The 26,437-nt window shown below is 37.2% G+C and overlaps 1 protein-coding gene across 1 annotated transcript in view; it reads left to right on the forward strand.

Moving 5' to 3' along the window:
* Window positions 1-279: 279 nt before the first annotated feature.
* LOC128741864 (T-box transcription factor TBX1-A) overlaps window positions 280-26,437 on the forward strand; it is a 67,419-nt gene continuing 41,261 nt past the window's right edge. Inside the window, exons 1-2 of the mRNA XM_053837967.1 lie at window positions 280-523; window positions 25,051-25,564. Of these exons, the coding sequence (XP_053693942.1) occupies window positions 280-523; window positions 25,051-25,564 (758 nt within the window). The remainder of the gene's footprint in view (window positions 524-25,050; window positions 25,565-26,437) is intronic.

The following is a 26,437-nucleotide window of genomic DNA, read 5'->3' on the forward strand; positions in this document are numbered from 1 at the left end:
TACCTTGCTTTATAATTCATCGGCTATGCAACCTTACCAAATGGTTTGTTTGGGTGCTTCTCCTAGGCGCCGGAACAGATTGTGATCAAAGTTTTCAACGGTGTCAAAAATAATCGTTTTGATAACAGAAATATTTGGCGCCACTCTTCAGTGTGAAGTGACAACCAGAGGTGATCTAGAAAGGTGTATAGAGTGTGCGGAATTTGTGACACGCGGTTGTCGATTGATTTATTCAAGTGCCGTAGCGAAGCTGAGGAATAAGGAAACTACACAGCGACTATGCATCATCTGGACTTTGGCAGACATTCCGACGGCGGACCCGGTATTGGTGGTGGATCTATCGCACTCGGCATTCACGGCGGCTCCAATATGGGTATCACGTCCCCGTACGACGCACTACATACGGTGGCCACCAGTGTCGCCGCTGACATGGCTGTCGATTTCCATCATCATTACACCCCGACGGAGTACTGGAACTCGACGCCGTACAAAAATGGTTCCACCCCAATGAAGGAAATCGAAGGTGAATACGCAGACAGATTGCACCGATTAGATACGCATTTTGTGCGAAACCTTGAAGGTACTAATTTGAATTGGTTTTGAACTTCGGTGCTGACTGCTTTTAATTTTTGGACAGTATTAAAAAATTTCGTTTGGATTCAGCGCCGCTTCGCAAAACATGGGCAACCCATGAACTTGTTTGGAATAATAGATTTTTGAGGGTTTATTGTGTCCTGCTGAAAAAGGAACCGTAAACAAATATCAACAAAGTATAAACTCATGAAAAGTATCTTCATATTTGAATTAATAGTAAGCTACTTCTCAGAACGTATATTTTCTGAAAATAATGTCAGATGTGCAAGTGATAAATTTTTTTTCTGATATTTTTCAACATTTTAACGATTGCAAATTTAAAACCCTGCTCTTTAGAAATTTTAGTTCTATTCGAAAACCAGGTTTGTTTTTTACGAATTCTATTTGATCGGTGTACTCACTAAGCACTGACAATGTAATTTAGCATTTTTGTGACAATAACAACCATCTAGTCATTTTTCAAAAATATAGTAAAAAATGGGTGAAGAGGTTTTCATGATTTCATGCATTTTGGAATTATGTGAGCTATCGGTTAACGACGGCACATGACCGGTCATTAGTTTTACGAATATAACTCAGTAACAAAAAATAAAACTGTGGTGAACTAAGGAGAGATTCGTAGTTCATGTTTTTTGGCAAACTAGAAGATTCGCGAATTGAACCAAGTTTTAATGAAAACCTGATTCGTACCTACTTTTCTCTTATGCCTCCATGTTTGCTTGATATTGCGGAACACTTGAATTACAGAGGACTAGTAAAAAGCAATCTATCACCCCCATTCTGTATTTCGAACGAATTTATGTTTTATTCCAAGCTGTCATTTTATTCAACTTCAAATTTTGTAGCCCACATTTCGAACGTTCTTTTCGAATTGAAAAATAACAAAGTAAATGAAAGATTTTCGAATGTAAAAACAAATTGAGCGAACAAATAAGGGATATTATTTGCCATGTCGAACGCAATATTTCAACTCGTTCGAAATACAGAATTTAGGTACAAGGGTATGTTGCTACATCGTCGTGATTGCCAATTCCCGTCCTATCCAACACAAATTATTAAAAATATCAGCATTTTTATGACACGGTACGACGAATTTTAGCAATAAAGTCAGTTGCGTAATTTCAATAATATGCTTTAATAGTCGCTTTTCAGTGATTTCAAAGTTCACAGATCGGAAGGTAAATGTGTTTTAGTCAAATCAGTACAAGAACTTTTGGAGTATTCACTAAATCCATCCAGCAAATGATGAAAATTAGAATGGCTTTCCTTATTACGACGGGAATTAGAAAAAGACCCTATAACCATTATTATCTGTCTGTGGGTATGAAATGGGGAAGGCAACTAGGAAAAGCCCCCAAAATAGCTCTACCCAAGTAACAATCCACTAGCAAATTGGTCTTATGCATTTCTTATAGTAGTTTTATCAGAGCATTGCAAAATCTATCAGGTTTTATAATGTTTTTCCGCAAGTGAATGTTATCTTATTTGATTAACATTTCTGAAGTATGATTGAAGGAGACTTGAAGAAACACGCATAAAACTGAAATATCAATAAGTGTAATTCACCTTATAAGTGGTTTTAAAGGATACTTGATTTCTGCTCAAAAACGACGCTCCTTAAAACCTAGCAATAGTTTTGACAAAAATTTATGACATTCTTCTGCAAGATTGGTTTGTCTTAACAATACTACCATAAAACCGTCTTAAAACCGTATATTCTTGTAAGAGAAATCATACTCTGAAGAAAGAACATTCGAGCGTAAACAACTGATCTGTCAAAATGGACATCTGAACCAGGAGAAAATTGAACAAATATGGATCTTTTAATCGAAACTTATGAAAAATCAGCGAAATAAAAAAACAATGAATATTTCCAAATGAGCTGAGGAAGGACTATGCCGGTGATGATGCATCAATGGTAGATTTGTATGTTATTCGAAAATTTGGTTCGATTGTATTTTGACGGAGGCGGTGCCAGTGCCGGTTTATAGAGTTGTTTGTATTTTTTAAACTGAATATAGAGGTCATTAGCCGGTGTTGGGAAAATGTTCGAAGGGGTTGAAGCAGTTGAAGCATATTTTTTTAAAGACGGTTGTAACGACAAAGTATATAAAAAATTTTGCAGATTAAACTTTACGCATGGAACTGCCGTGCAGCCCTCTTTTAATTTTTAAAATCAATTTGTATTGATAATCATAATGACTGCTGTACTTAAAAAATATTAAACTCAATATAAGTAGGTGAACCTCCAGCACAAAAAACATCTTACATTGACACTTTGTTGACGTTTTCTTTGTGATTATCTATGATTATCTTGCAAAAAACTTGGTCCCCTTAAGTAATTCAAACAATTCTTGTTCAAGCACAACTTGTCTTCTTCAAGAATACAATAAGTATAGATGAACTTATCGACCTCTTGGAAAATTTTTCTTTGTCTTGTGCAAGAAATGTTAGTCTAATAAGCGCCTTCAGGTTGATTTGGATAAAACCATTGAAAAAATGGCGAACAGGACTGTTTTAATTACTTTTGAAATTCTAGCCAATTGCATATGGGCGTTTATAAATATGTTGTTATACAATACCATAAGTGATCTTATATTTTTAAATAAATGTTCGGACACTTAAAAGACTTTTTGCCGCAATTTGTTAAAAATTTGGTAGCTATCAACTTCTTCATGAAATTATTGAATTTTTTTTATTAATTAATTTTTTAAATAATCTAGCGAAAATAACCGGCGCCTTAAAATTTTCTAACTTTCATGTCACAAAACATCGACAAACTGAGCGTGACATGAAAAATTTCTCATTGATTGACAACAAAGCAGCTGCTTTTATTTTCAATTTTCATTTATATCCATTTTGGAAAAGCAATATCTGTGAATGCTTTTTCTCTCATAGATTTTAGTCAATTTAAACAAATTAAGACTGTGAAAAGTGCATGATGTCTTGCAAGTGTTCTTTGAGACGACAACCATAAAATCGTCAACACTTGTGGTGGTTTTCTTTTAGTTTCAACCGACTCTTGGAAGTCACTATAAATAGTTATCGATAAGAATTACAAGTTTTAAAAGGACCTTTGGAAATATTCTTGAGAACCTTCTTTAGTGTGGGCCTCCCCAGATTTATAAGGGTTTTATGGCTGTTTTATCGCAGATTTGTAGAATTGCAAGTTTTATATTCGGTTTTAAGGAGCAAATGCTGGAGACCTCTTCAAGTGCATCTTAAAATTGAATTTGTTACTTGGGTAGCCATCCCAAACCCCTACCTAGCGCCTCCACGTGGCCATACCTGAAAATACTTCAATTTGTATAAATGAGTAGCCAAGCTAGGAGGTGCGGGGTCGTGTTGTTTTTAGTTCCTAACCTTACAAATGTAGTTTTAGGCAACCATTAAACCACACGACTTTATTTTGAAGTATTGGAACCTAAAATGCATAGTTTGGGTTTATTCTACTGTGTTTAATGACGAAAAAGGTCTATCAATTTACATGCAATGAATCTGGAGGAGAATTTTCAAAATTATGGCGATAGGTCCTACTATATTCAAATTTGTCTATATTCAAATTTGATTAAAAACTACTATTATACTATTACTATTATTTTATGAGTAAATTGTGTAAGTTAATATACACCAATGTTGAGGCATTGCAAGAAGCAATCAAAAACGATATTTGTACGAAGGGTTCATTCAAAAATAGCGTAACAAAATCAGATCACAACGGGCGACTTTATAATTTACTAGCTGACCCGACAAACTTCGTATTGCCACAAATTAACCTGTGTTGTACATAAATCATGAATCTCGGATGATCTTTGTCACAATCTCGAGTTTTGCAAGCCCCCCAGTGGGCGGCGCTTCCGACACCGGCAACACTCGCGACCGTCTCGTCCTGAATGATCTAGTGTTACTATAGATAGTTTTTGTGGTCTTGTTATTGACTAATATTTTATGGAAGAGTCTCGAATTTCTCGAGTTCGATTAGTTTTTGAGTAGCGCAAAAATTTCTGTTTTATTTGAGTCCATATCCCCCTACCACAGGGGTGAGAGGTCTCTAACTATCATAAAATAAATTCAAGACTCCAAAATCTCCCACATGCCAAAATTCGTTCCATTTGCTTGATTAGTTCTCAAGTTATAAGGAAATTTGAATTTCATTTGTATGGGAGCCCCCCTCTTAAAAGGGGAAGGGGTCGTAATTCACTATAGAAAAAATTTCTGCCATCTAAAACTCCCACATGCCAAATTTGGTTCCATTTGATTGATTAGTTCTCGAGATAAGAGGAAATTTGCATTTAATTTGTGTAGAAGCACCCCCTCTTAAAGTGGGGAGGGGTCCTAATTCACCATAGGAAAAATTCTTGCCTCCAAAAACCTTCACATGCCAAATTTGGTTCCATTTGTGTGATTAGTTATCGAGTTATGAGGAAATTTGAATTTCATTTGTATAGGAGCTTCCCGCCCCCTCCTCAAGTGGGGAGGGGTCCTAATTCATCATAGAAAAAATTCTTGCCTCCAAAAACACCTACATGTCAAATTTGGTTCCATTTGCTTGATTAGTTCTCGAGTTATGAGGAAATTTGTTTTTCATTTGTATAGGAGCCCACCCTCCTAAAGTGGGGAGGGGTCCTAATTCACCATAGAAAATATTCTTGCCTACAAAAACACCCACATGCTAAATTTGGTTCCATTTGCTTGATTAGTTCTCGAGTTATGAGGAAATTTGTATTCCATTTGTATGGAAGCCCCCCCTCTTAAAGGGGAGAGGGGTCATAATTCCCCTTCTAAAGAGGTGAGGGGTCCCAATTTAGCATAGAATAAATTCTTGTCACCAAAAACACCTACATGCCAAATTTTGTTCTATTTGGTTGATTAATTCTCGAGTCATGCAGAAATTTGTGTTTCATTTGTATGGGAGCCCCCCTCTTAGTGGGAGGAGGGGTCTCTAACCATCACTAAAACCTTTCCTGGCCCCAAAAACCTCTACATGCAAATTTTCACGCCGATTGGTTCGAGTTTTCGATTCCTTATAACATCCCGACAGACAGAAATCCATTTTTATATATAAGATTTTATATATAAGATTTTATATATAAGATATAAAACACAGATCGTGAGCAATTACGCTGAAAAACATTATTGTAATGAAATGTAGTTGAATATGTCGTTGTATCCAATTCTTGCGAGACGTAATATAGGATTAACCATTGTTTAATAGCTCGAAAATACGATTACGATCTGTTTGTTCTACCATGCCCAAATCGGTAGAGCTACTCATAAGAGATAGTCACGCTATAATAACCACAACACTTTATTGTTTCAATTCCAGTTGCAGATTTGCTTAATTATATCAAATTTGCCTTTCCAAATTCAATTAACATCGTCTAGGTGTAACTAAAATGTGACCAAACTTTTTGTTCCCTCATAAGCTGTGCTAATGGACTTCTTTTTTGGGTCCCCGTGGTTTAGTCCTTCTCGGTTTTATTTTGAAGCTTTACTGATATAAATATTATGTAAATGAACTGAAAATGTTCGGTAATACATCTAAAAGTAGTATTAAGACATGAAGTTTTGTTCTGAAATACATTATTTTTAAAAGGTCCCACTTGCCCTGGGTGCTTTGAAGTGGCGATATGATTTCGACCCATTTTTTTAATGCCGTTTGTCAAATTAAACAACTAGTTTTCGGGTATAATTTGTTAATACACTCATTATGTTTACCTACTGTCAGAAAAACATGCACATTTACGTAAAGCCTGTGGCCAAAATATCATTTATAGAAAGGTGCGTCAAACTTACAACGTAAATTGAAAATAACGCTCAAATTTAAAGTCAAATTTTGATGTTTGGAATGCCTGCTAAAAATGATCTATAATTTTAATACATGCGTTTGAGTTGTATCTTTCATTTCTAGAAAGGTTCGGTTGGAGAAAATGAGCTCCGTTCCTATTTACCCCGTATTCCCACTTGCCCCGGGGTATCTTATATGATTCAAACTAATATTTTTGGCAAATTAATCTATTTCCAGAGAGCAAAATAAGGCCCATGCCTTGATCAATTGCAGCCTGGCTTCTGATCTAAATGCCATTAGTTCATCCCTGAGGGTTCGGAGTATCACTTCACCTTTATTAGCAAAGATACTCCCAACGACTATGAATAAATCATTATCTATGTACATGGGAAGCGTTTAGTACGGGAGATCCACGCTTTCTTCCTTCCCCTTGATTTCAAGGAGTTTAGTGGAACTAGGTATTTTTTCTGGTTCCACTTGATTCCTTGGAATTCTCTTTGCGGTACATGCTGCGCAGTAGTCCTGGTCGTTGACAAAAAAATGATTGATTCAAGTAATCGTCATTTTCCAGGATGCCTTCAAGAATTGGCTGCGTTAATGTGAGATTAGATTAGATTAATTAACCTTTATTGTCAGTCTGTTATAGTCAACTGTAGTCAACGAGAAGTTTAAGCTTACTGGATTTCAAACCCAGTATCCCGTGAGGCCCACTCACGAACAGAACGTATTTCAGCATTGAGGTTGTTAATAAATGTTGGTGTATGCTCAGAAACACACTAGCGTTCACTATATTCGCATTGATCCACTCTAAATCGTCTGAACACGTGTCCTTGTCAAGTAGCGTACAAAGAACTTCTTTGCCTCTTCTAGATGACACGCGAAATGGTCTTATCTTGATATTGGTACTGCATTGCGTCTAATGTACAGATCTGTAATGACCATCCACGGTTTCCTTTGAAGCAAAATAGTGACCCAGTCTGGTCACACGCAGCAGGCAAGATCTTTGAAAATAGTAGTACAAAACATCCCAAGAAACATTTTTGTTGTATAGTAGCTTATCAAGCGCTTGTTCCATTGGTACAGCTATACAATAATTGAATAAGCTACTTTAACACAAAAATGTTTCTTGTGATACCATAAGGGATTTTGCGGCTGCCTTGCGGGATTGGGATAGGCAATTGCAACGAATTTTGTTGGAATAATAGCATAAACCGATGACATCAGATGGCTCTGGAACAAGTAGGTCGACTGCTGTTTCCCTGAGTGGGCAAGGCTAAAATACTTAGCAGGTTGCTACGCGTTTCCTTGCAGCATGAAGGATTTCGACACTTCACAACGTAACTCATCAATTTAAAATCTTTTGTATTAAACCATGAGTTGCTATTAAAAAATGTGATTTTTTCATAATTTTTTCGTTCCTGTTTGTTTGTCTCATAATAACCGAATTTTCGGGTACTTCATGCGCATCTTGTAAAATAAATCAACAACTTGCTTATCGACTAAAGGTTTTTGTGAGCGTCTTAGTAGAATACGAGAATTATTTATTGATTATATTGATCAGTATGCAAGAATTTGATAAGATTGCACAATAAAGAATGACGCGCTGTCCCAAGCATGCTTCTTCCTGTCACCAATTTGCAATTTTCATCGGTTCTCATCAAAAACCAAGTAGCAGCACACGGCTATAATAACTTTTACTAAAATTCATACCAGTTTCCAGTTTCGAAACTCGCAAACCTGATCACATCTTCAAGAGCGATGCGAAATAACATACGAAAATAATGAACTGCCCTTCATTCCATTACCGCAACATTCTACGTGATTCGAAGGGACTCCAAAGTGTTCCTAAAACAAGCACGTGCAAATCACTCGCTCGAGAGTTTGATCAGCCACGCGTGTTTAAATGGAAAGCAGTTCTTGTGCAATTTCTGCCATGCCTCTTCGCGCTCGATTGCATCGTTTGCTGCCCTGAAATCTACGAAAATATAGTACGACACATAGTGAATTTCACTAGAGACAGATTTGTTTCAATCTCTCATTTCATCAAACACTACACTAGTTATCCTCCAAATCAAAAATTAACAGTTGAACTTACGCACATTTTCCTGTTATTGTTTATTCAATAATTCAATCAATAACAGGAAAATGCGCGTAAGTTCAACAATCAATTATTGATGTTGTCACGGTTGCTTGTCTTGTCAGACCGGAAGAAATCTGTTAGCTAGATCACACAGTTTTTTTGCTGCTATTATGAAGAATACTAAAGCTAATTTTTTTATGCGAGGCCATATTCTAATATTTTGTTTTAGCTCACAAACGAAAATTCATCAAAGCAAAGTGTTTTGCAGAAAGAAACTTATTATCAATCGTTTTTCCTGCCATAGGAAGTAATTAAAATGATTTAGCTAGAAATTGAGATTGACTAACTGAATATCAATTGTAAAATTTTAGTGGCGCGTTGATTTTATCCACATATCACATTAATACGCAAGATAAAATTTAACGCGCGCGTGCTGCAAACGAACTAATTGCTTAAAATTCATTATTTATTCTATGATATATTTTATTATGGTCGCTATAAGCTGGAATCACACTGACCGTCAGCGAATATCATCGGCAACGTATCGTAACGGACCCTCAGTGATGGTCGCATGCATTTTCAATGAGCGCATTCACTCGAGTGCCTTGACGTTTCGTGATGTGACATTCCGGACGCGTGTGAATGCGCACATTGAAAATACATGCGATGTGATGTGATGTGATTCCAGCTTAAACCAAATCGTTCAAAATGATCTTACAGTAAAACTTTAACTTTTCTGCTCACGGATGTATTTTCAAGTTGACGAAGCTAGATTACTAGAGAGAAAAGCGAAAAGCTTTATTAAATTATAGCGGTGACTGTCAAGCAGCGAAAGCTTAATCGGTTTTATTGCTGCTTTCAGCAGAGCGTGATCCGAGATCCGACTGCTTGTGCTTAAGTTAATGCTCTGATTCTTATAGAGGTAATGAAAACATTCTGAGGAGTGGGCCACTTGGCCAAAAAGCAGCTTTATAGCGGTCTTAGAAAGTTCTGGTGGAGCCCATAGTTTTATTAGCGGTTTTATGAAATTGGTCTTGAAAACCACTATACGAATGTATTAACTTGGAATTGTTATTTGGGGTATCTTTTTGACGTATCCGGCCCACCGTAGCCTCCCGAATTTCGCCAGACGTATGTTGGAAAGCTCTCTAAGAAATGCCTGTAGATCAAGACTCATACGCTTGCACCAGTCTCCGCTTTCAATTTGTATTTCTTCAAATATCGTCCGCAACACCTGCCGCTCGAACACGGAATGGACCATGGACGCCTATGTCCTCTGCGAGCAACGTCACAGCCACAAGTCCGTAAAGAACCACCGATCTAAAGAAGACTAAACCACTGTGATCATTGTAATAGTTCTATTGTGACTGTTTTACTTCTTTTAATTTATTTACTCGTATATGACTCCATACGCAGTCATGAGGTAAACTATTTTGAAGCGGGAGGAAGCATCTGATGCGAAAAATGATTAATTCAATGAACTGGAAAATTTCGATACAGACCAAAAATATTTTGGGCTGTGTAATGACAGGTGAGGCTCGCACCGACGCTTATACGGTCGGTACCCGAATGTTTACCTTGTTCTACCTTACTCAAAGTGCATACTAGTAACTCATCAATCTTAGCCAGTAGCCAGTAGATAGCAATATTAGATTGCATATATATCCCAGTCAGGCACTGTGCTTCGTAAGAAGTTTAATACCTGAGCCGGATTTTCAGTGAAGTTTTTGGAGCGTCTTTGTAGAATACGAAATCTGAAATTAAATAAAAAAGAAAACTTTCCAATTAAATTCTACTATGTATATTTACTCGCGACAGATACGTATTTCGCCTACGACTTGCAAGCTTTATCAAGTTCGAAAACAGACACTGATGAAGCCTATAAGTCATCTGTCGCGAAAGTTTTCTTTTTTATTTAATTTTTATTTTATTTAATTTCACGGATTTTCATACTAGATAGCAGAAGATTCTAGGATTCACTTTCCAAGGATACACAGTTTGCGTTGTATTAACCAAGTGCGCAAAATAAGTGCGCTAAGCTTTGACTATCAATACTGCACAAACGGTACGTTTCATCATTTAGTTCTCAGCTTCGTGAGATGATGTTTACTCAAAAAATGACCTGTCACTAATCCTCTGTTATAGTACTTAGGTCTTTTTGTTGAACCTAAGTAATAGACTAATCTCAAGATTTTAGTCTTGACCTTGGAATGAGGTCATACATATATTTAATATTTTTTTTTTTTTTTTTTTTTTTTTTTTTTGAAACGATGGTTCTACAATTGATGAAGGGACGGTAGGGGAAAGAAATGAAAATTTTTTTGGTGAAGGAGGGGGAAGAGCGGAAAGGAAGGGGGGGGGGGTATTGGTAGCTATGCTTGACAAGTAGTCATTTTGACTCCTACCTTTTGTCCAATGCTGGAAGGTGCATGAGTCGAACCAAGCTGTAATCTGAGATTATAACCGGATTCGAACCCACAACACCCTCCAGGGCATGTGGTTCGCTGGTACTTGTACCTTTGAACCATAGAGGCGCTGGACCATAGAGGCACAGTGCCGTCGTCCTGAAAGTAAATAGTAGTTAGATTAAAACTTCTCGCTCGGTGGTAATCTGCAATTGAAGCAGGAAGCGGCACAATATGTGTCGATAACACAACCAACACGCGTAGCTATCCTTGAGAAGTGGATTTTGCGGTCTCCTTTTGTCCAGCGCCTCTATGGTTCAAAGGTACAAGTACCAGCGAACCACATGCCCTGGAGGGTGTTGTGGGTTCGAATCCGGTTATAATCTCAGATTACAGCTTGGTTCGACTCATGCACCTTCCAGCATTGGACAAAAGGTAGGAGTCAAAATGACTACTTGTCAAGCATAGCTACCAATACCCCCCCCCCCTTCCTTTCCGCTCTTCCCCCTCCTTCACCAAAAAAATGAACCTAAGTACTACTCGATTTTTTTCACTATCTATAAACCTTTTTGATTGCCATAGTCAGTTTATGCCATTTGTTTTCATCGTTGTCTTTAACCATTCATCAAGCTTCGTTTTATTGAGTTCTTGATGAAACTTCTTTTTATTTGCTGAGATGAAATATTTGTAAATTTTTCCTGTCTAGCTACTGAAAATATCTTTCCCAACGTATATAACACTCTTCATTACAATATTGTGATAAACTTTTATGGAGTAAAAGCAACATTAGTCACAATTCGCAGCAACAACCTCTAATATTATCTATATACAAAGTATTCTAAGGTTTCCTTAGTCCAATTTTAAACGAAAACTCGACAAACACCAACGGTCATACCTGATGCCTCTATCCCTACACTTGATTTACCACAATTTTCCATCCTGCCGCCCGGGGTAACACATTGATCGTTGTTCCAGTGTTTACATTGTATTTCCATCACTCCAGACGTCCAGACGTACGCGAGGTCTTAGGTACATGAGAAAGCGGTCATGCTGTGAACGGTTTAGCCTGGCCACCGCCGGCGGCGCATCTCAAGTGTGTCGATGATATCGTTAAAATCACCACACATCTTTGGTAGACAGTTCACACCAAAAGTAGGTAACTTGTAGCGCTGCTCGTATCAACCAGTCACCAGAGCGAATCTTGTTCTAGTGGTGCGTCTCTTTTCCACCAGAACGCCAACACGGACTCGTCTCCCTTCTCGAGAGGTATCATAATTTACAATGTCATGTCTCAGGCAAATATTTATGTTGTAATTAGAGGATTTTTCTCTGACTCTTTTTTCCCTGAACGATTTTGTCTTCTGGTTGCTTGCCGGCTCTCACAGTTTGTATATGTTGAAGTCGTTCACGAAAATAAACAGTCCTCACTTCTCAGTAGCGGTAGTAAATACCAGTAGCAGAAAGACATGGGCACATAGGCAGTTCAGGCAAGAAAGATTTGCCTTACCAAATAAAATAGTTGATCCACGTTCCGGGAAGTTTCCAAAAACCACACAAAGGAGTGGACTGCGATTTCGATACAATCATTAATTAGACGCTGTTTGAATTCTCTAATTGATTGTCCAGCTGATGCAACACACGGGGGTGATCGAGTGCATCTGTGAATGACGGCGGAATTTAAGCTGCATTCCACGGTGTTCCCAAAGGAACTACAACTTGATGAAGCTAAAAGCAACGTTATTCCCACCTAAACCTGTCAGTTCATTAGACACTTAACGCCACGGTGTTTTTTGGCATTTGTTGGAATTTTTGATGATTTTGGAATTACGGTTTTAAGCAGTTCCGCGTTGAACCCATCATTTACACGCTCTAAGATTTTATTCAAATTTTGCAAATTAGCTGAGTGTGCTATATATATATACCTTATCGTTATATATCGAACTATAATCTGTGATACTTGTTAACATTTGACAAGAAATTTCGTTTAGCTTAAACAACTTAAACGCTTTGCTTTAGTACCAGTATTATCAATAAACTTATTTTTCGGTCTATTTTTTGTCGTCGCTAAAAGAAATTAAAGCAGCAGGCTTTCATTTGGAACATTATCAACCTATAAACCATTGACCGCAATTCCGCGAGATCCCAGCTAACTCGCTAACAGGTATTTGCTGACGCGATTGCGGCACACTTTAGTAACTTTGTTATTCAGCGGTTGTACAATAAATAGGTATATTAAACATAATAAACTAGATGTATCTGAATTGTACATATGGGACCATTTACGGGTTTTATTCTTGTCTAATGTTGAAATTAAGCTCACTGAAAGTTTTTCTCGATTGGCTAGTTACTTGACATCAGAATTATGATGTCCTATTGTACTCTGATGCGAACGCAGCTGACCAACCATTAATTCTATTTCCAAACAGCAATTGAAACATCTTATGAAATATAGAGTTTAAATGTCATAACAGAAATTTAAAATAGTTACCCTTATGTTCTTATAAAATAACACAAAATAAGCATATAATTCAGGCTAACAATATTAGTAATAGTAAGAGTAATATTTCAAATATAGTTAAACGTACCTTGCTCTGACAGTGGAAAGAAATAATAAAAGAATCGTTGCAACATTTTATGACTTCACCATCTGTACTTTTTCATTGAATTGCAATAGAGTAAGAAGGGGTAAAAGTGCGATTCAATGATTTATCGGTGCAGATTCCGAGTAAATTGATTGCATTCGCATTGAAAGGTGACTACTTTGACAGCTTGAATCTAATATAAACTTTGGTTGTTTACGAAGCATAGTTGCTGAGTTATGTGCAAATGTTATATTATGGCGGATTTGATGTAATTTTTCGTTATACGGCAAATACGATATCAACAGTAGGATATTACTTGTTGAAAATTTGTAGCAGCGTTTTACAACACTCACATGTCTATTTTAAAAATACGGTGAAAAGAATTTACTAAATATATTTCGCTTTTCCATCATTTAATCAAACCCCGTCAAGCGCCTAGCGGGGTGAAAGTGCAATTCACGAACGGGACAAAAGTGCGATTCATGGACGAGGCAAAAATGTATAGCTAATTATATACAGCTTTAGGCACTATATTACAGACACCTGAAATGAAAGAACTGCAGAAAACTGTGTGCTCTACAGATGTTGGCCGAAGGAAAACAATGTTTTCCACTGATGAAACAAAAAACAAACGTTTGGAAAAGTTTCGATCTGACCGAGACTAAAATACACCAGCGCAAAATAGAAAAGGTGCAAATTGAGAATATTCCTTGCCGAAACCTACCGCAGATTGAAGATAATATGGTTTTGATAGCTACTGCTGTGCTAATTTCATGGATTCGAGCTTCGCACTTTTACCCCGCTAGTGGGGTAAAACTGCGAATCGGCACTAAATCAGAAGAATGAAGGATTTATTTTGCATAACACTATTATTCCAGATGATTTATAGTTGAATGTAAAGATATTGAGTTACTGCATCACTACAAAATATATTTTGTTGTTGTTCTTTTTTATATCTCACAAAAAATGATGACAAGCTCAAACATCGCATTTATGCCCCGCCCTACTCTATAGCAATTTTACTAGAATTTCATTTGATGCTTGAGTTTGTGTTCGATAGAATTATTTAGTTGAAATGAGCAGGAACAACAAAGCGTCCAAAACTAATATAAAAATTCAATTTACCTTCTTTTCTTGCATTTTAAGGTGAAATTAGGCGTCATCGATTTTGTGAGTTTCAAAAGCAGTTTTTTGTTTGAAATAAAAATTCTATTCATGAAAATATATTTTCTGTGTTCAAATTTGCAAGAATACATTTTTAAAAACAGAGCCACTGTTTTTGGCTCAAAATCTGCTTCCGAAATTGGTCTTCTTATGATTTCTTATTAACATTAGTAGGAGGCTACTACATCATTTATTTATTTATTTAAACCATATCGCAAAAAGAAAAAAAAAATAAAGAGACAATAGAAAATAAAGTGTCAATCAAGACTTTACTGTGAGATAAGTGAGACCACCGCACAACAAAGCTAGTCTGGATTTAGTTTCAGCTAATATCGGACGGGTGAACAATGTTTTAATCACTGCTAAAGACACAGTAGTAAAGAAAGCGGCCGACCGGCGCACAAAGGAGTATTTGGATCAAAAAGTTGGTCAAAATTATTTCAACGCATCTTCAAGCTTGAATGGCTGTTAAATACCGTAAAAGTATACAAATATAACTTTAGATGATTAAATATTGGGTTTTATCCACCTAAAAGTGATATTCTGTCCTTTTAAATCATGTTTTACCTAATAAACATCACATGATGCTAAAATTCAATATTCTGTTTATTTGGAAGCATAAAATCTGCAATAAAACTGATCTTCGAGAAAGCAGTTGAATTTCAACGCAAAGCCTTGCATTTAAACGACTTTAAACTATTTGCCTCTTCTGTATTGACAGATTTTACAGCTGTTAAAATACAGGACAATTACGGGCCTAGTATAACGACCCTACTGACTCTAGCAGCACCACCCAGCTGAAACTCGAACATACTTTGACTGCTTTATTAGTCCGGTATCGTAATTTGAAGCTTACTGGATGTCCGGGCTTTCATTCATAAATAACACCGTTTACTAGTTATTTAAGACTAAATGACAAAAGAAAAGTCAGAGACTAATAATTTGAGGAGAGATAAGATTTATATCCTTCCTCTAGGTGGCCCTAATGGGCAAAGAAGTATCTATCCTCTATAATATTGCTGTTTCTCACATTCTCGGTTTTATAAGATGGGAAGGTCCCCGGCAGAGTTGAATAATTAGATAAACACTATGGAAATTTACATTGCCACCTAGGTGCCTAATTTATCAGTTATAATACTCGTCGTTTAACTCATTTGCTCAATTCTGTAAATTATTTTTGAAGAGACTGTAATCTCCCGGAATAGCTATTTCAAGCAGAAAATGCAATGTTTCTACTGATCCATTTGGTGTTATTCATTCTTGGGAAAAACGATCTTGGATACGAGGTGCTGCGAGCGTAAATTCAAGTTGACCATTTCGATGTGATGTTTTGTGTAAAGGTATAGTGTATTTTTCTTTTAAGATCTCCAATTTTCTATCCAACGACGCAGATGTATTCCAGCAACTACAAACAACTGTTTAAAAACTTTTTTGTTGAATGTTTGGGTGGATTCTGTTTAGTTAAAAGATCATGAAAAATAAATAATTCGCAAAAATGTAAAAACCCAGCGTGACTAAAAAATAGATGAATCGCGAATTCGCAAATTTTCGCAAAATGTACTTCCATGAACAGTTAGTCTGAACCCTACTCTATCAGACGACATCGAATTTTCAGCCCGGACGGACCCGGAAGATAAACAAAAACTATTTTGAAACAAATTTTTTTTTATCATAATAGTAAATGCCTTTGGCGTTCCTTTAAACTATGTTTAAGCTATAAAAATACTTTCTTCAAGACTAAAACATGACACATATCTTCTAATTGAAGAAGCATTTTGATTTACGTTGATAGTTAACTCCAACTTCAAGAAAAATGGAAATAAATTTTGGTAATTTTTAAAAGAAGTTTCATCGCTCCAAAAACATCAATATTTCAATAGCGGGTGCAATCCTAAAACAAAACGAAAGAATTCAAAATGGTTGCCAACTAATGCGCCAGATATCTAGGAACACAGATACGTACAATATGATGAATAAAGAAGCGTTTCGATATTTCCCTTTTTGACCAGCTATTTGAGCCAAATACTCCTCTGTGCGGCGCCGTGTCGTCAGTCATCAGAATGTTGAGGCACTTCACAGATGCGAATGAAATATAAAATTTAAAAATAATAGGGTATGTTGCTACATCGTCGTAATTGCCTATTCCCGTCCTATCCAACACAAATTATTAAAAATATCAGCATTTTTATGACACACAATGCAAAACAGGTTATTCCCTAATATTTTAGTTAGTTGTCTATCATACGCGATCAATCAAAGTGAGCTGAGATCTATTTAAATGCTTTTTATCATTAAAGAAGTCCTACCAGCCAAATTTCCTACGTTTTTTCGTGCGACGAAGAAGACAATGTCGACTAATCGTTTTAATTTCCGTCATTCATAAATGAAAATAACTTGCCTTACCTGCAGAAATTTTGTAGAATAACATTTGTCATGCCGTCCTACACAAATACATGCGCGTTAGCTTCGTAAACATTGTTGTGATTTTTAGTTCGCACGATGAAAAATTTTGATGGACGGGTTTTAAAACGGTACGTCGAATTTTAGAAATAAAGTCAGTTGCGTAATTTCAATAATATGCTATAATAGTTCACGGATCGGAAGGTAAGTGTGTTTTAGTCAAATCAGCACAAGAACTTTTGGAGTATTCATTAAATCCATCCAGCAAATGATTAAAATTAGACTGGCTTTACTTAATACGACGGGAATTGGAAAAAGACCCTACATAAAGTATATTTAGAATTTGCCACTGCTGTTCCATTACTATATTTATTTACGTCCATAACACCTAAGGATATGTACGTGGATCTGGATGTAATTATCAAAAACTATAAAACTACATTACTATAATTCATTTTAATTACCAATTACTACTTTATAGTTATCGGTAATCGAAGCAGATTCAGAAATCAGTAATGCATTGTAATTTAAGTTGCTACCCAAGCAACACAATTTTGGTACTTCTGTGGCGACTTATCTATAACCAAAATTAGTCATATAACTAGTTGGCATAACAACTGTATAACAACTGTGTTAGCGAGGTACAAAACCTGGTTGAGTTTCTAAAGCTCAAGTCATTTAATAACTTTAATAGAGTACTATATACTTTACCGCAGCGCTCTTAGTGGTCGGATCTGGAGTGGATCTGGAGCAGTTTGTCTTGAAATGTTTTCTCTTTCAGTGCTGAAAGATTCGTCACGATTAATTTTGTTTCAAAGAAGTTATACTTCATGGAAGCCGCACATGAAACAAAATCTAGTGACCAAAATACGTGTCCAAAAGTTGTACAAAGAGGTTCTTACGAAGTACGAAGGATGCATCCTCATGCACAATGAAACGTACGTGAATATGGATTACGGACAACTTCCCGGACAAAAATTCTATAAAGCAACTGCTCGAGGTGATTCAAATTCGGTTTGCTTAAAAATTCGCAAGAAAGCTTGTGATCCGGCAAGGTGTTTGCAGTTGCGGACAAAAAAATAGGGTTTCGTGACAAACAAGACTATGGATTCCAAAGTGTACTAGCGGGAGTATCTGAAAATACGTATTATACCGAACATGAAAACTCACAATAATGGACCTGTAAAATTTTCGCTTGATTTGGCAAGCTGCCACTATTTACAGCGAAGAAGTTCCTACTTTCCAGTGGTCGAGACAACGGGATGGATTTTTTCGAAACGGTCATCAATCCACCCAACTGCCCCAATTCCGCCCAATTGCGAAATATTGGGCTAAATAAACAATATTGTCAAACAGAAGTTGAACAACAGGGGAAAGGCGACTAGGGATGCGACAAAGACAAACGAAGGGATGGTGGAGCAAAATGGCCACTCAGATTAGCCAACAGATTGTCCAATAGAGTAAGGAGGGGTAAAAGTGCGTGCGGGTAAAAGTGCGATTCAGTGATTTATCGGTGCAGATTCCGAGTAAATTTTCTACATTGGCATGGATGGGTGACTACTTTGACAGCTTGAATCTAACATAAACTTTGGTTGCTTACGAAGCATAGTTGCTGAGTTATGTGCAAATGTTATTTTAGGGCGGTTTTGATGTAATTTTTCGTTATACGGCAAATACGATATCAACAGGAGGATATTACTTGTTGAAAATTTGTAGCAGCGTTTTACATCACTCACATATCTGTTTTGAAAATACGGTGAAAAGAATTTACAAAATATGTTTCGCTTTTCCGTAATTTAATCTAAACCCGTCAAGCGCTTAGCGGGGTAAAAGTGCGATTCACGAACGGGGCAAAAGTTCGATTCATGGACGAGGCAAAAATGTATAGCTAATTATATACAGCTTTAGGCACTATATTACAGATACTAGAAATAAATGATCTGCAGAAAACTGTGTGCTCTACAGATGCTGGCCGAAGAAAAACAATGTGTTTCCACTGATGAAACAAAAAACAAACGTTTTGAAAAGTTTCGATCTAACGGAGGCTGCAATACACCAACGCAAAATAGGAAAGGTGCAAATTGAGAATATTCCTTACCGAAACATAACGCAGATTGAAGATAATAAGGTTTTGTTAACTACTGCTGGGCTAATTTCATGGATTCTAGCTTCGAACTTTTGCCCCGCTAGTGGGGTAAAAGTACGAATCAGCACTTGATCAAGAAAGAAGAATTTATTTTGCAAAACACTATTACCGCAGATGATTTATAGTTGAATGTGAAGACATTGAGTTACTGCATCACTATAAAATATATTATGTTGTTGTCCTTTATATCTCACGAAAATTGATGACAACTTCAAACATCGCACTTATGCCCCGCCCTACTCTATATGGTGAGCGGGTATTCGAAGAAAAGTTCGAGATTTCATCAAAACCAAATCGGAATATTTTTTTCACTAGTCTTCTTTTAAATTGCAATGGATAACTTTCATTTGAGTACCGCCATCCAGGGTGAGATTGTGCCACTGGGGTGAGATTGTGCCAAAAACCAATGTTCATTTGTGAAAATTTATTATATTTATAGAAACTGGTGACCTAAATTCAAAATAATGATGAACATTCATAACTTAGAATGGAACACAGATGATATTAGCAAACTATTTAGCCTAAACAGCCCAGGTAACCAATAAGCATTTCCAATGCAATTTAAAAGTAAGCCAATAAGCATTTAAGCATTTAAATGCTACTTATATGCTATTTTGGCAAAATATGCGGCTACTTTACTGCTAGCCCTCTTATAGTGCTGACAATGCTTATTTCCAGCTAGTTAAAAACAAACAAGAAGAATTTAAATAGAATTGTGGATGCCAATTTACAACAGTTATGCAGTCAAAAAGCTGATAAACAACAACCTGCGGTATAAAACGCCAGGGATGCTAATAAACGGCTGATTTACTGCTTATTTTAATGCTTATTGGTTACCTGGGAGGGTTTCAAAGTTCGCGATCAAAAACACGCGGAAATAACGCCTGTAAAAAATGTCCCGCATAAACCAACTCAAACAAGAAATCGCATCAACTTGCTATCTTGAAGGTATATAAACTAATCATTTACAATGTATTGAAAGGTTATTAGGCGTTGGATAAGTTTTGATTACGAAAATAATATTTTTCGAAACTTTGTACTTTTCGAGCTTCACGGGGCCATAATGATCGATCCAATTTGTGAATTTCACATACACAACAAAAATACGTCAGTATACACCAGCACACTCACATTATTTACTATTGAGCACAATATTTTGACAGATTAGATTGCATCATCCATTTTGGAGCAAACAGCATCATAGGTCTGCTAAATAATTTAAACTAATTTTTACTTTTTCTCTGGAAATTTCAGATACTTTGAATAAACAATCTAATATAAGACGAATATATTATACCGTGTATAAACTGCCAGTTTTAAGGAAGGGGAAAGGGGTGGGATAAGCCACATGTTCTGCGGCCGCGGGTTCTCGAACGAAGTAATGGTTACTTTTGTTAAATGAACAAATAGGTATGCCCCCTTAGGATACACCCCTTCATATATCTCCCCCTTGTTAACCCTAGAAACGCTACTGACTATATAAAGCCTGTCCATTGACTGCGAACTCATTTTTAGTTATTTCAGACCTCTCCGGCTTATTTTCGTTCATACTTTTTGTATGCTGCGTTGTTTTTGGCCGACCCCCTGCCCCTAATAGTCCACTTAGTTCATGGACGGCCCCATGTGAACTTCTTTATACTAATATTTATGTGTATTGTTTATAAACATGCTAATGTTCACTGTTTAGGTTTTTAACCTAACTTTATGCTTTTGGCACAATGTCACCCCTAGAAGGGGTGATGTCAGAAAACGTCGATTAAAAGATGGATGCCACCATGTTCTGAGGCTCTTTTGTGGCCTTGGCGATCTGTCCCTCCGTTTTGGCAACAAAATTATTGGAGTAGATCATTCATTTGGGGTTCGCCCAAAATTTTTGGGGGACGTAAGAACGGTTGACAGTCTTCGGTATGTTTATTTTCAGCCGATGCATCTCCTCGAGTGATTGACATAATAGGTCAAGGCCATGTCCAGGCAAAAAATCACATCCCTTTCGCGTGATACTTCTTGATGAAAGCGGGGCGGGAACTTCCGGCAGGCACTTCGTACTCTACATCGTACTGTTCACCATAAGCCCCGAAGTAAAGAACAGCGACTTGGATGTTCCATTTTCGCTGGTCGTCAGCCACAAAAGGACCTTCTTTTGGGAGCTGAACCTGATATGAGGACAGTATCTGACGTCATCGTTTACCTCCTTGGTGGGGCCCGCAGTATCCAAGTAGAAGATCTCGTCATCCATTATGATCACAATGTCGCGCTTCACCGCAAAAATGTCTTTCACCAGCACCTGCTTCTTCTGGATGATTGTCTACTGCTCAGACACGGTCGGCCTCGATTGACGCTTCTGCATAAAAATATCCACCCTTATACCCTTATATTAGATAGACTCATATCTAATTTTCTCCCTCCAGGTTTAACCATTCCATCACGCACACATTCGCTCCCCCGCCAACGGTAAATATTTTTGCAAGGGAGGCAAGAGTGCGGCGGTAGTTTAATGTCAAAAACACTTGGGCGAGAGAGTGTGAGTTTGAGTCCCACCTGCCATTCAACGACCCAATATATTTGGCAATATGATAGGGCCTCATATCGAAATTTCCCAGTTTCATCTAGTTTATCATTGACTCCGCGCCAACTCGATTGGAACTTGTAGATTAAGCGTGTGCGGAGAAGAATTCATTCATCTATCTTTGAGGGATTTGTCCTAGTGTGATTAATCATTCTCCCTATCTGGATCACTACCGTGTACTGAGACTAATCATGGTGCAACGTGTTTTGCTTGTAAGTTGATCTTCCACAAGTATCTATTGTACATTTTTATTACTAAAGCATAAAAGAACACAATTATTCTCATGTACATACGATTTTAGCAAATAAGCATTGTGGGTTGGCAATTCGGCTTGTGCAGTGTAAATTTTACAACAAATCATAGTTTTGATATTATTTAGACTGCAAAAGCCGAATTGCCAACCCAAATACCATCCACAGTCGAAACCAATACAATTAGCATTGTTTTAGTAGAAAAATCAGACTAGACCAGTAGATTTGATTGATTCTGGTACCGTAAACGCACCTAATCCTGTGCATGGTGTCTAATTCAGTGCACTCCACATGTCAGTCAAAACTTCCAAATTCTTGCAAATTTTAACACATTTAGGAAAATATGTGTAGAGAGAGCTATTCATTAGAGAATGCACTTGAAATATTTCCATTTCTATGAAAGAATGAACGAACAAATGCTTTTAAGATTATAGTACAATAATAAAGTGAACATACTACCTAATTTTGCACCAAATAAATACTTAAGAAAGTTATCTGCTGAATTGAAGTTGAACGATGACATAAAGCAGTATATATTATTACTGCTCGGTTGTAACGTTGTAAAAAGAGTAATATTTCAATCTCAGTGATAGCCTTTCATTGCAGAACGTAAGCAACCGCTTTTTACGACACTTCGTTCTCATCACTCAGCACGCCGAGCAAAGGCACCTCGTTTAATTGCAGTTGCAATCGTATGCAACAACCACATGAATGTCCTCGGCGCGGCGCTGAGAAGTGTAAGCTGTGGCTGCTGCCAACTTGAGTACATACTATACGTGTATGAACCTGCGTCTGCTGGTGATGAGACGAGATTTATTTCTTGTTAATTTTAAATGATCGTCGTTTCATTTCCCTACGACAGCCGACATAAATTGAGCTGAACTAATTGTTTAATTCTGGTTATAGCGCTTCTTTTGTGCTGGTAGGTAGGCATGTATGCACTGCCTTCTGCCAGACAGTCTCGTTTTCCACTCGAATGAAATTTTCATTCACAGATTTTGCGACGCTAAGCATCCTTTGGCCAATTAGAAGCAAGAGCTAGGGAAGTGCGAGTGTTCAAGTCGTTTGATGCGCTTCGACAGCAGCCAATTCATCGTGTCGGTTACGTGTGTAAATATAGATTTCCTATTTGGTCAAATCAATTATATTCTTAGGTTATCATCGAAATTGCATTTATCTTATCTTGCACATGCACATGGTGAATCATTGCATTCCCTAACATAGATAATAGATAGAATTGTACGTATGGAGGATATTTCTGCGTCTTCCACAATACAACTAAATTAGAAATCCGTAAGAATATAAACCAACCAGATAGTCACAAACTTCTATAACGTGGTCCTTTTACCCCTTGCAAAAAGCATTAATTACAAACTCCTTTTTCTCTTTCTACTGAACAGAATACTTGTCTTTGGAGGTCTTACATCTTATCATTATGAATATCAGACCTTCTAGAAACAAACTCCACTTTTTAATCGGAGTAATATTGCATATCATTCAAACAACCTCTACGACTCTACTTGCACAAGTTGGTCCGGTCCAAGTAATTTTCGATGACTCAGTGCACTATATCGAGTACGATGATTGCTACTGTGGTTCGATTGTTTGCCCTAAGCTCACGAATTGCTGAACGGTTGGATTAACAAGCTTAAATCTGTGACTCAAGTTTCACGAAAAATAATCCAACGGTATTAACCAGTACGGTTTCGGCTACCAAACTGGTGTCTGGCGCATTTAGATTTCTGTCTTGCTAAATGTATTGTACGGCATGATGCGCCGTCCAGTCGAAACCTTATGTCGTCAATATATGTTTCATGCATACGGCCTAATGGCTTAGTAATGATCAATTCCACCTTGTAGAGTTATTCCAAAATCCAAATCAAATCGTCGGGAATACCTGGTTTCAATTGCCTAAGATTTTACAATTTTATTCGTCGTTGACTGTGGATCTCAGTTTGGAAAGTCGTTTGAAAATAAATACCTCGTACAGGTGATCAATTTTGATAGAGTTGGTTACCCTACTTTTTTAAACATTTACTCGCCGGATTTCAATAATATTTTAACTTTGTATGCTTATTTTGGTGATCGCATTATTAATTATCATTAAATCGAAAGTACTCAAACAAAAGTATCTTTTAAGTCTAGACGGATAATTATTATCATTCACTACTAGTTTCGCTCGAATGAAACCCAACAATTAAAGTATCAATTCAAGTTTTCCCAGATTTTCTTCACTTTGGGTTGACGAAGAAACCGAAAGAAAATCGAAACCATCCCAACGGCGTACAGCTGGAAATCATGTTTCCTTGGAGTTTTATTTTTTCCACATGTTTTGCATTCGCTCCCGGTTGGACGGCCAGCATTCCATGAATCATTCTGATGTCGCACTTATTGCTTCTCTCTCACCTACCCGAGGGCTGTCCCAGTTTGATAAATTACCGGCAGCAAGACAAGAACTAATTCGACAAAATTGTTTTCATTCCATTGGATCTTTTGTGTTTCGGGTTCCGGTTGAAGTACATGCTCCTCCAAGGAGACAAAAAGAAAAATGAACTGCTTGGCATGAGTCTAGCGCACTGTCACCGACGAAAACGGCTGCCTTACGGGTCAATTGTCATACTAATCGAGGGCGTTGAATGTTCTGAGACTAGTAGATCAATAATTAATCTTCATTTGTATCGCTGAACATCTAGTGGTAACTGACTTGGGAATGCAGAATGTGGGTAATGTAATATTACTTATGATAGATTATTTCGAAATTTGTTAATGTGTCGATAAATGCTTTGTAATTAAATATTGAAATATACTACCTAAACTTTCAAAAATCTTTGTTTAAATATAAATACATAAAATACCATGTCTACACATTTGCTATAAAATAACCAGCGCATATTGTTTCGATTTCCATTCAAGTATATCATTAAAACGAACAAAAATAGAAACCATTTCTGTTCAACTAATCTCAAAAAAGCTCGGTGATATTGGTAAACACAATCGTATTCTTCAAATAAAATAAGCCAGCATAAAATTTTCGTATCAGAAGCTTAAGACTTGTTTTTCCTATCTCATTTCAGCCTGCCTGCAGAACGCAAACAAAAGCCAATACAATCCTCTGGAGCAAGTCGAGCAGCTCAGCATCAATTGTGATAGTGATAGTCTTCATAGCAACAGTAGTATTCTAACAAATACCAACAATAATAACTCGTTAAGTAGCAATAAAAATCTCAACGGCACCGAGGGCAGCGCCTCGGGGGGTAAAAGTAGCTCCACCGGCGGTGCCGGCAGTCCGAACGGTAACGTTAATGGAATTGCCAGCAAAACGCTATCGAATAACAGCAAAAAATCGAACACCGCCGACGATAAACCTTATCATCCATCGCTCGCCAGCGTCATGGTCATGCTGGAGGGTAAACATTTATGGGATAAATTCCACGAACAGGGCACCGAAATGATCGTAACCAAGGCCGGCCGGCGGATGTTTCCCACCTTTCAAGTAAAGGTTGTTGGTCTGGAGCTTACCGCGGAATACCTCATGATAATGGATTTCGTTCCGCTGGATGATAAACGCTATCGATATGCTTTCCACACGTAAGTACAACAGACGGTTGACTCAGACTATCGTTTTCCAAAAAACGATTGCGTAACGGTTTAGCGCATGGCAGAATATTTCGATAGATAATGAAACCGTCGCTTCCTGTCCGTTGACGAAACTCGTTCACACAAACTTTCTACTATACGAACAGTAATGGACAAAAAATGAAGACCATCTAAAATGAAAAGCGTACTTTTAATGCCACATAAAAAATGTTCAAAATAACAGGACTAGTCATGACAGGAAACAGAGTCAGTATTAATTTTGAAATGATGTTTAACTTTCTAGAATATGAGAATAATATATAAATGAAGTTGACCACAACCTTAACTTGGCAAGGGTATTTCTGTTTGATGCTGTTGATCTGTTGCTCCTCACCCAGTGTGACTTCAAAGACGACATTTTTTAATGTTCACCTTGACACATTGTTTACCATTTTTCAAATGCAATACACAAGAATAGACAACAAACAGCTTCCGATGGAATTTCAATCCCGCAACAATCGATAACTTTGGTAAACAACAACTTTTGAAAAACACGGTTCAGCCAGTTTCAAGTTGGTCGTCAGCATTTCTGGTCTGCAGTATTATTTTGACAAATATTCTGACTTTTTTTTGCTGAAATTGATGCCAGTCCCAGTTAGCAATCAAAATGAAAATGCTCTCCAAATTGTTAGTGTACCACCACCACAACACTTGCTTATCTCAACATCCGGATCTTTATACAATTAATGGCCAGCCAGAGCAGACGACTAGCGGATCAAGATTCGTTTTTATTTAATCCGGAAGCAACATGTTTTTATTCTTCAGTAAGGCGATAGTATTTCCTCGCAAAAATTATACAGATACACCGTAAACGCACCAAATTCT

Source organism: Sabethes cyaneus, chromosome 3, assembly GCF_943734655.1.
Source record: "Sabethes cyaneus chromosome 3, idSabCyanKW18_F2, whole genome shotgun sequence".
NCBI classification, from domain to species: Eukaryota; Metazoa; Arthropoda; class Insecta; order Diptera; family Culicidae; genus Sabethes; species Sabethes cyaneus.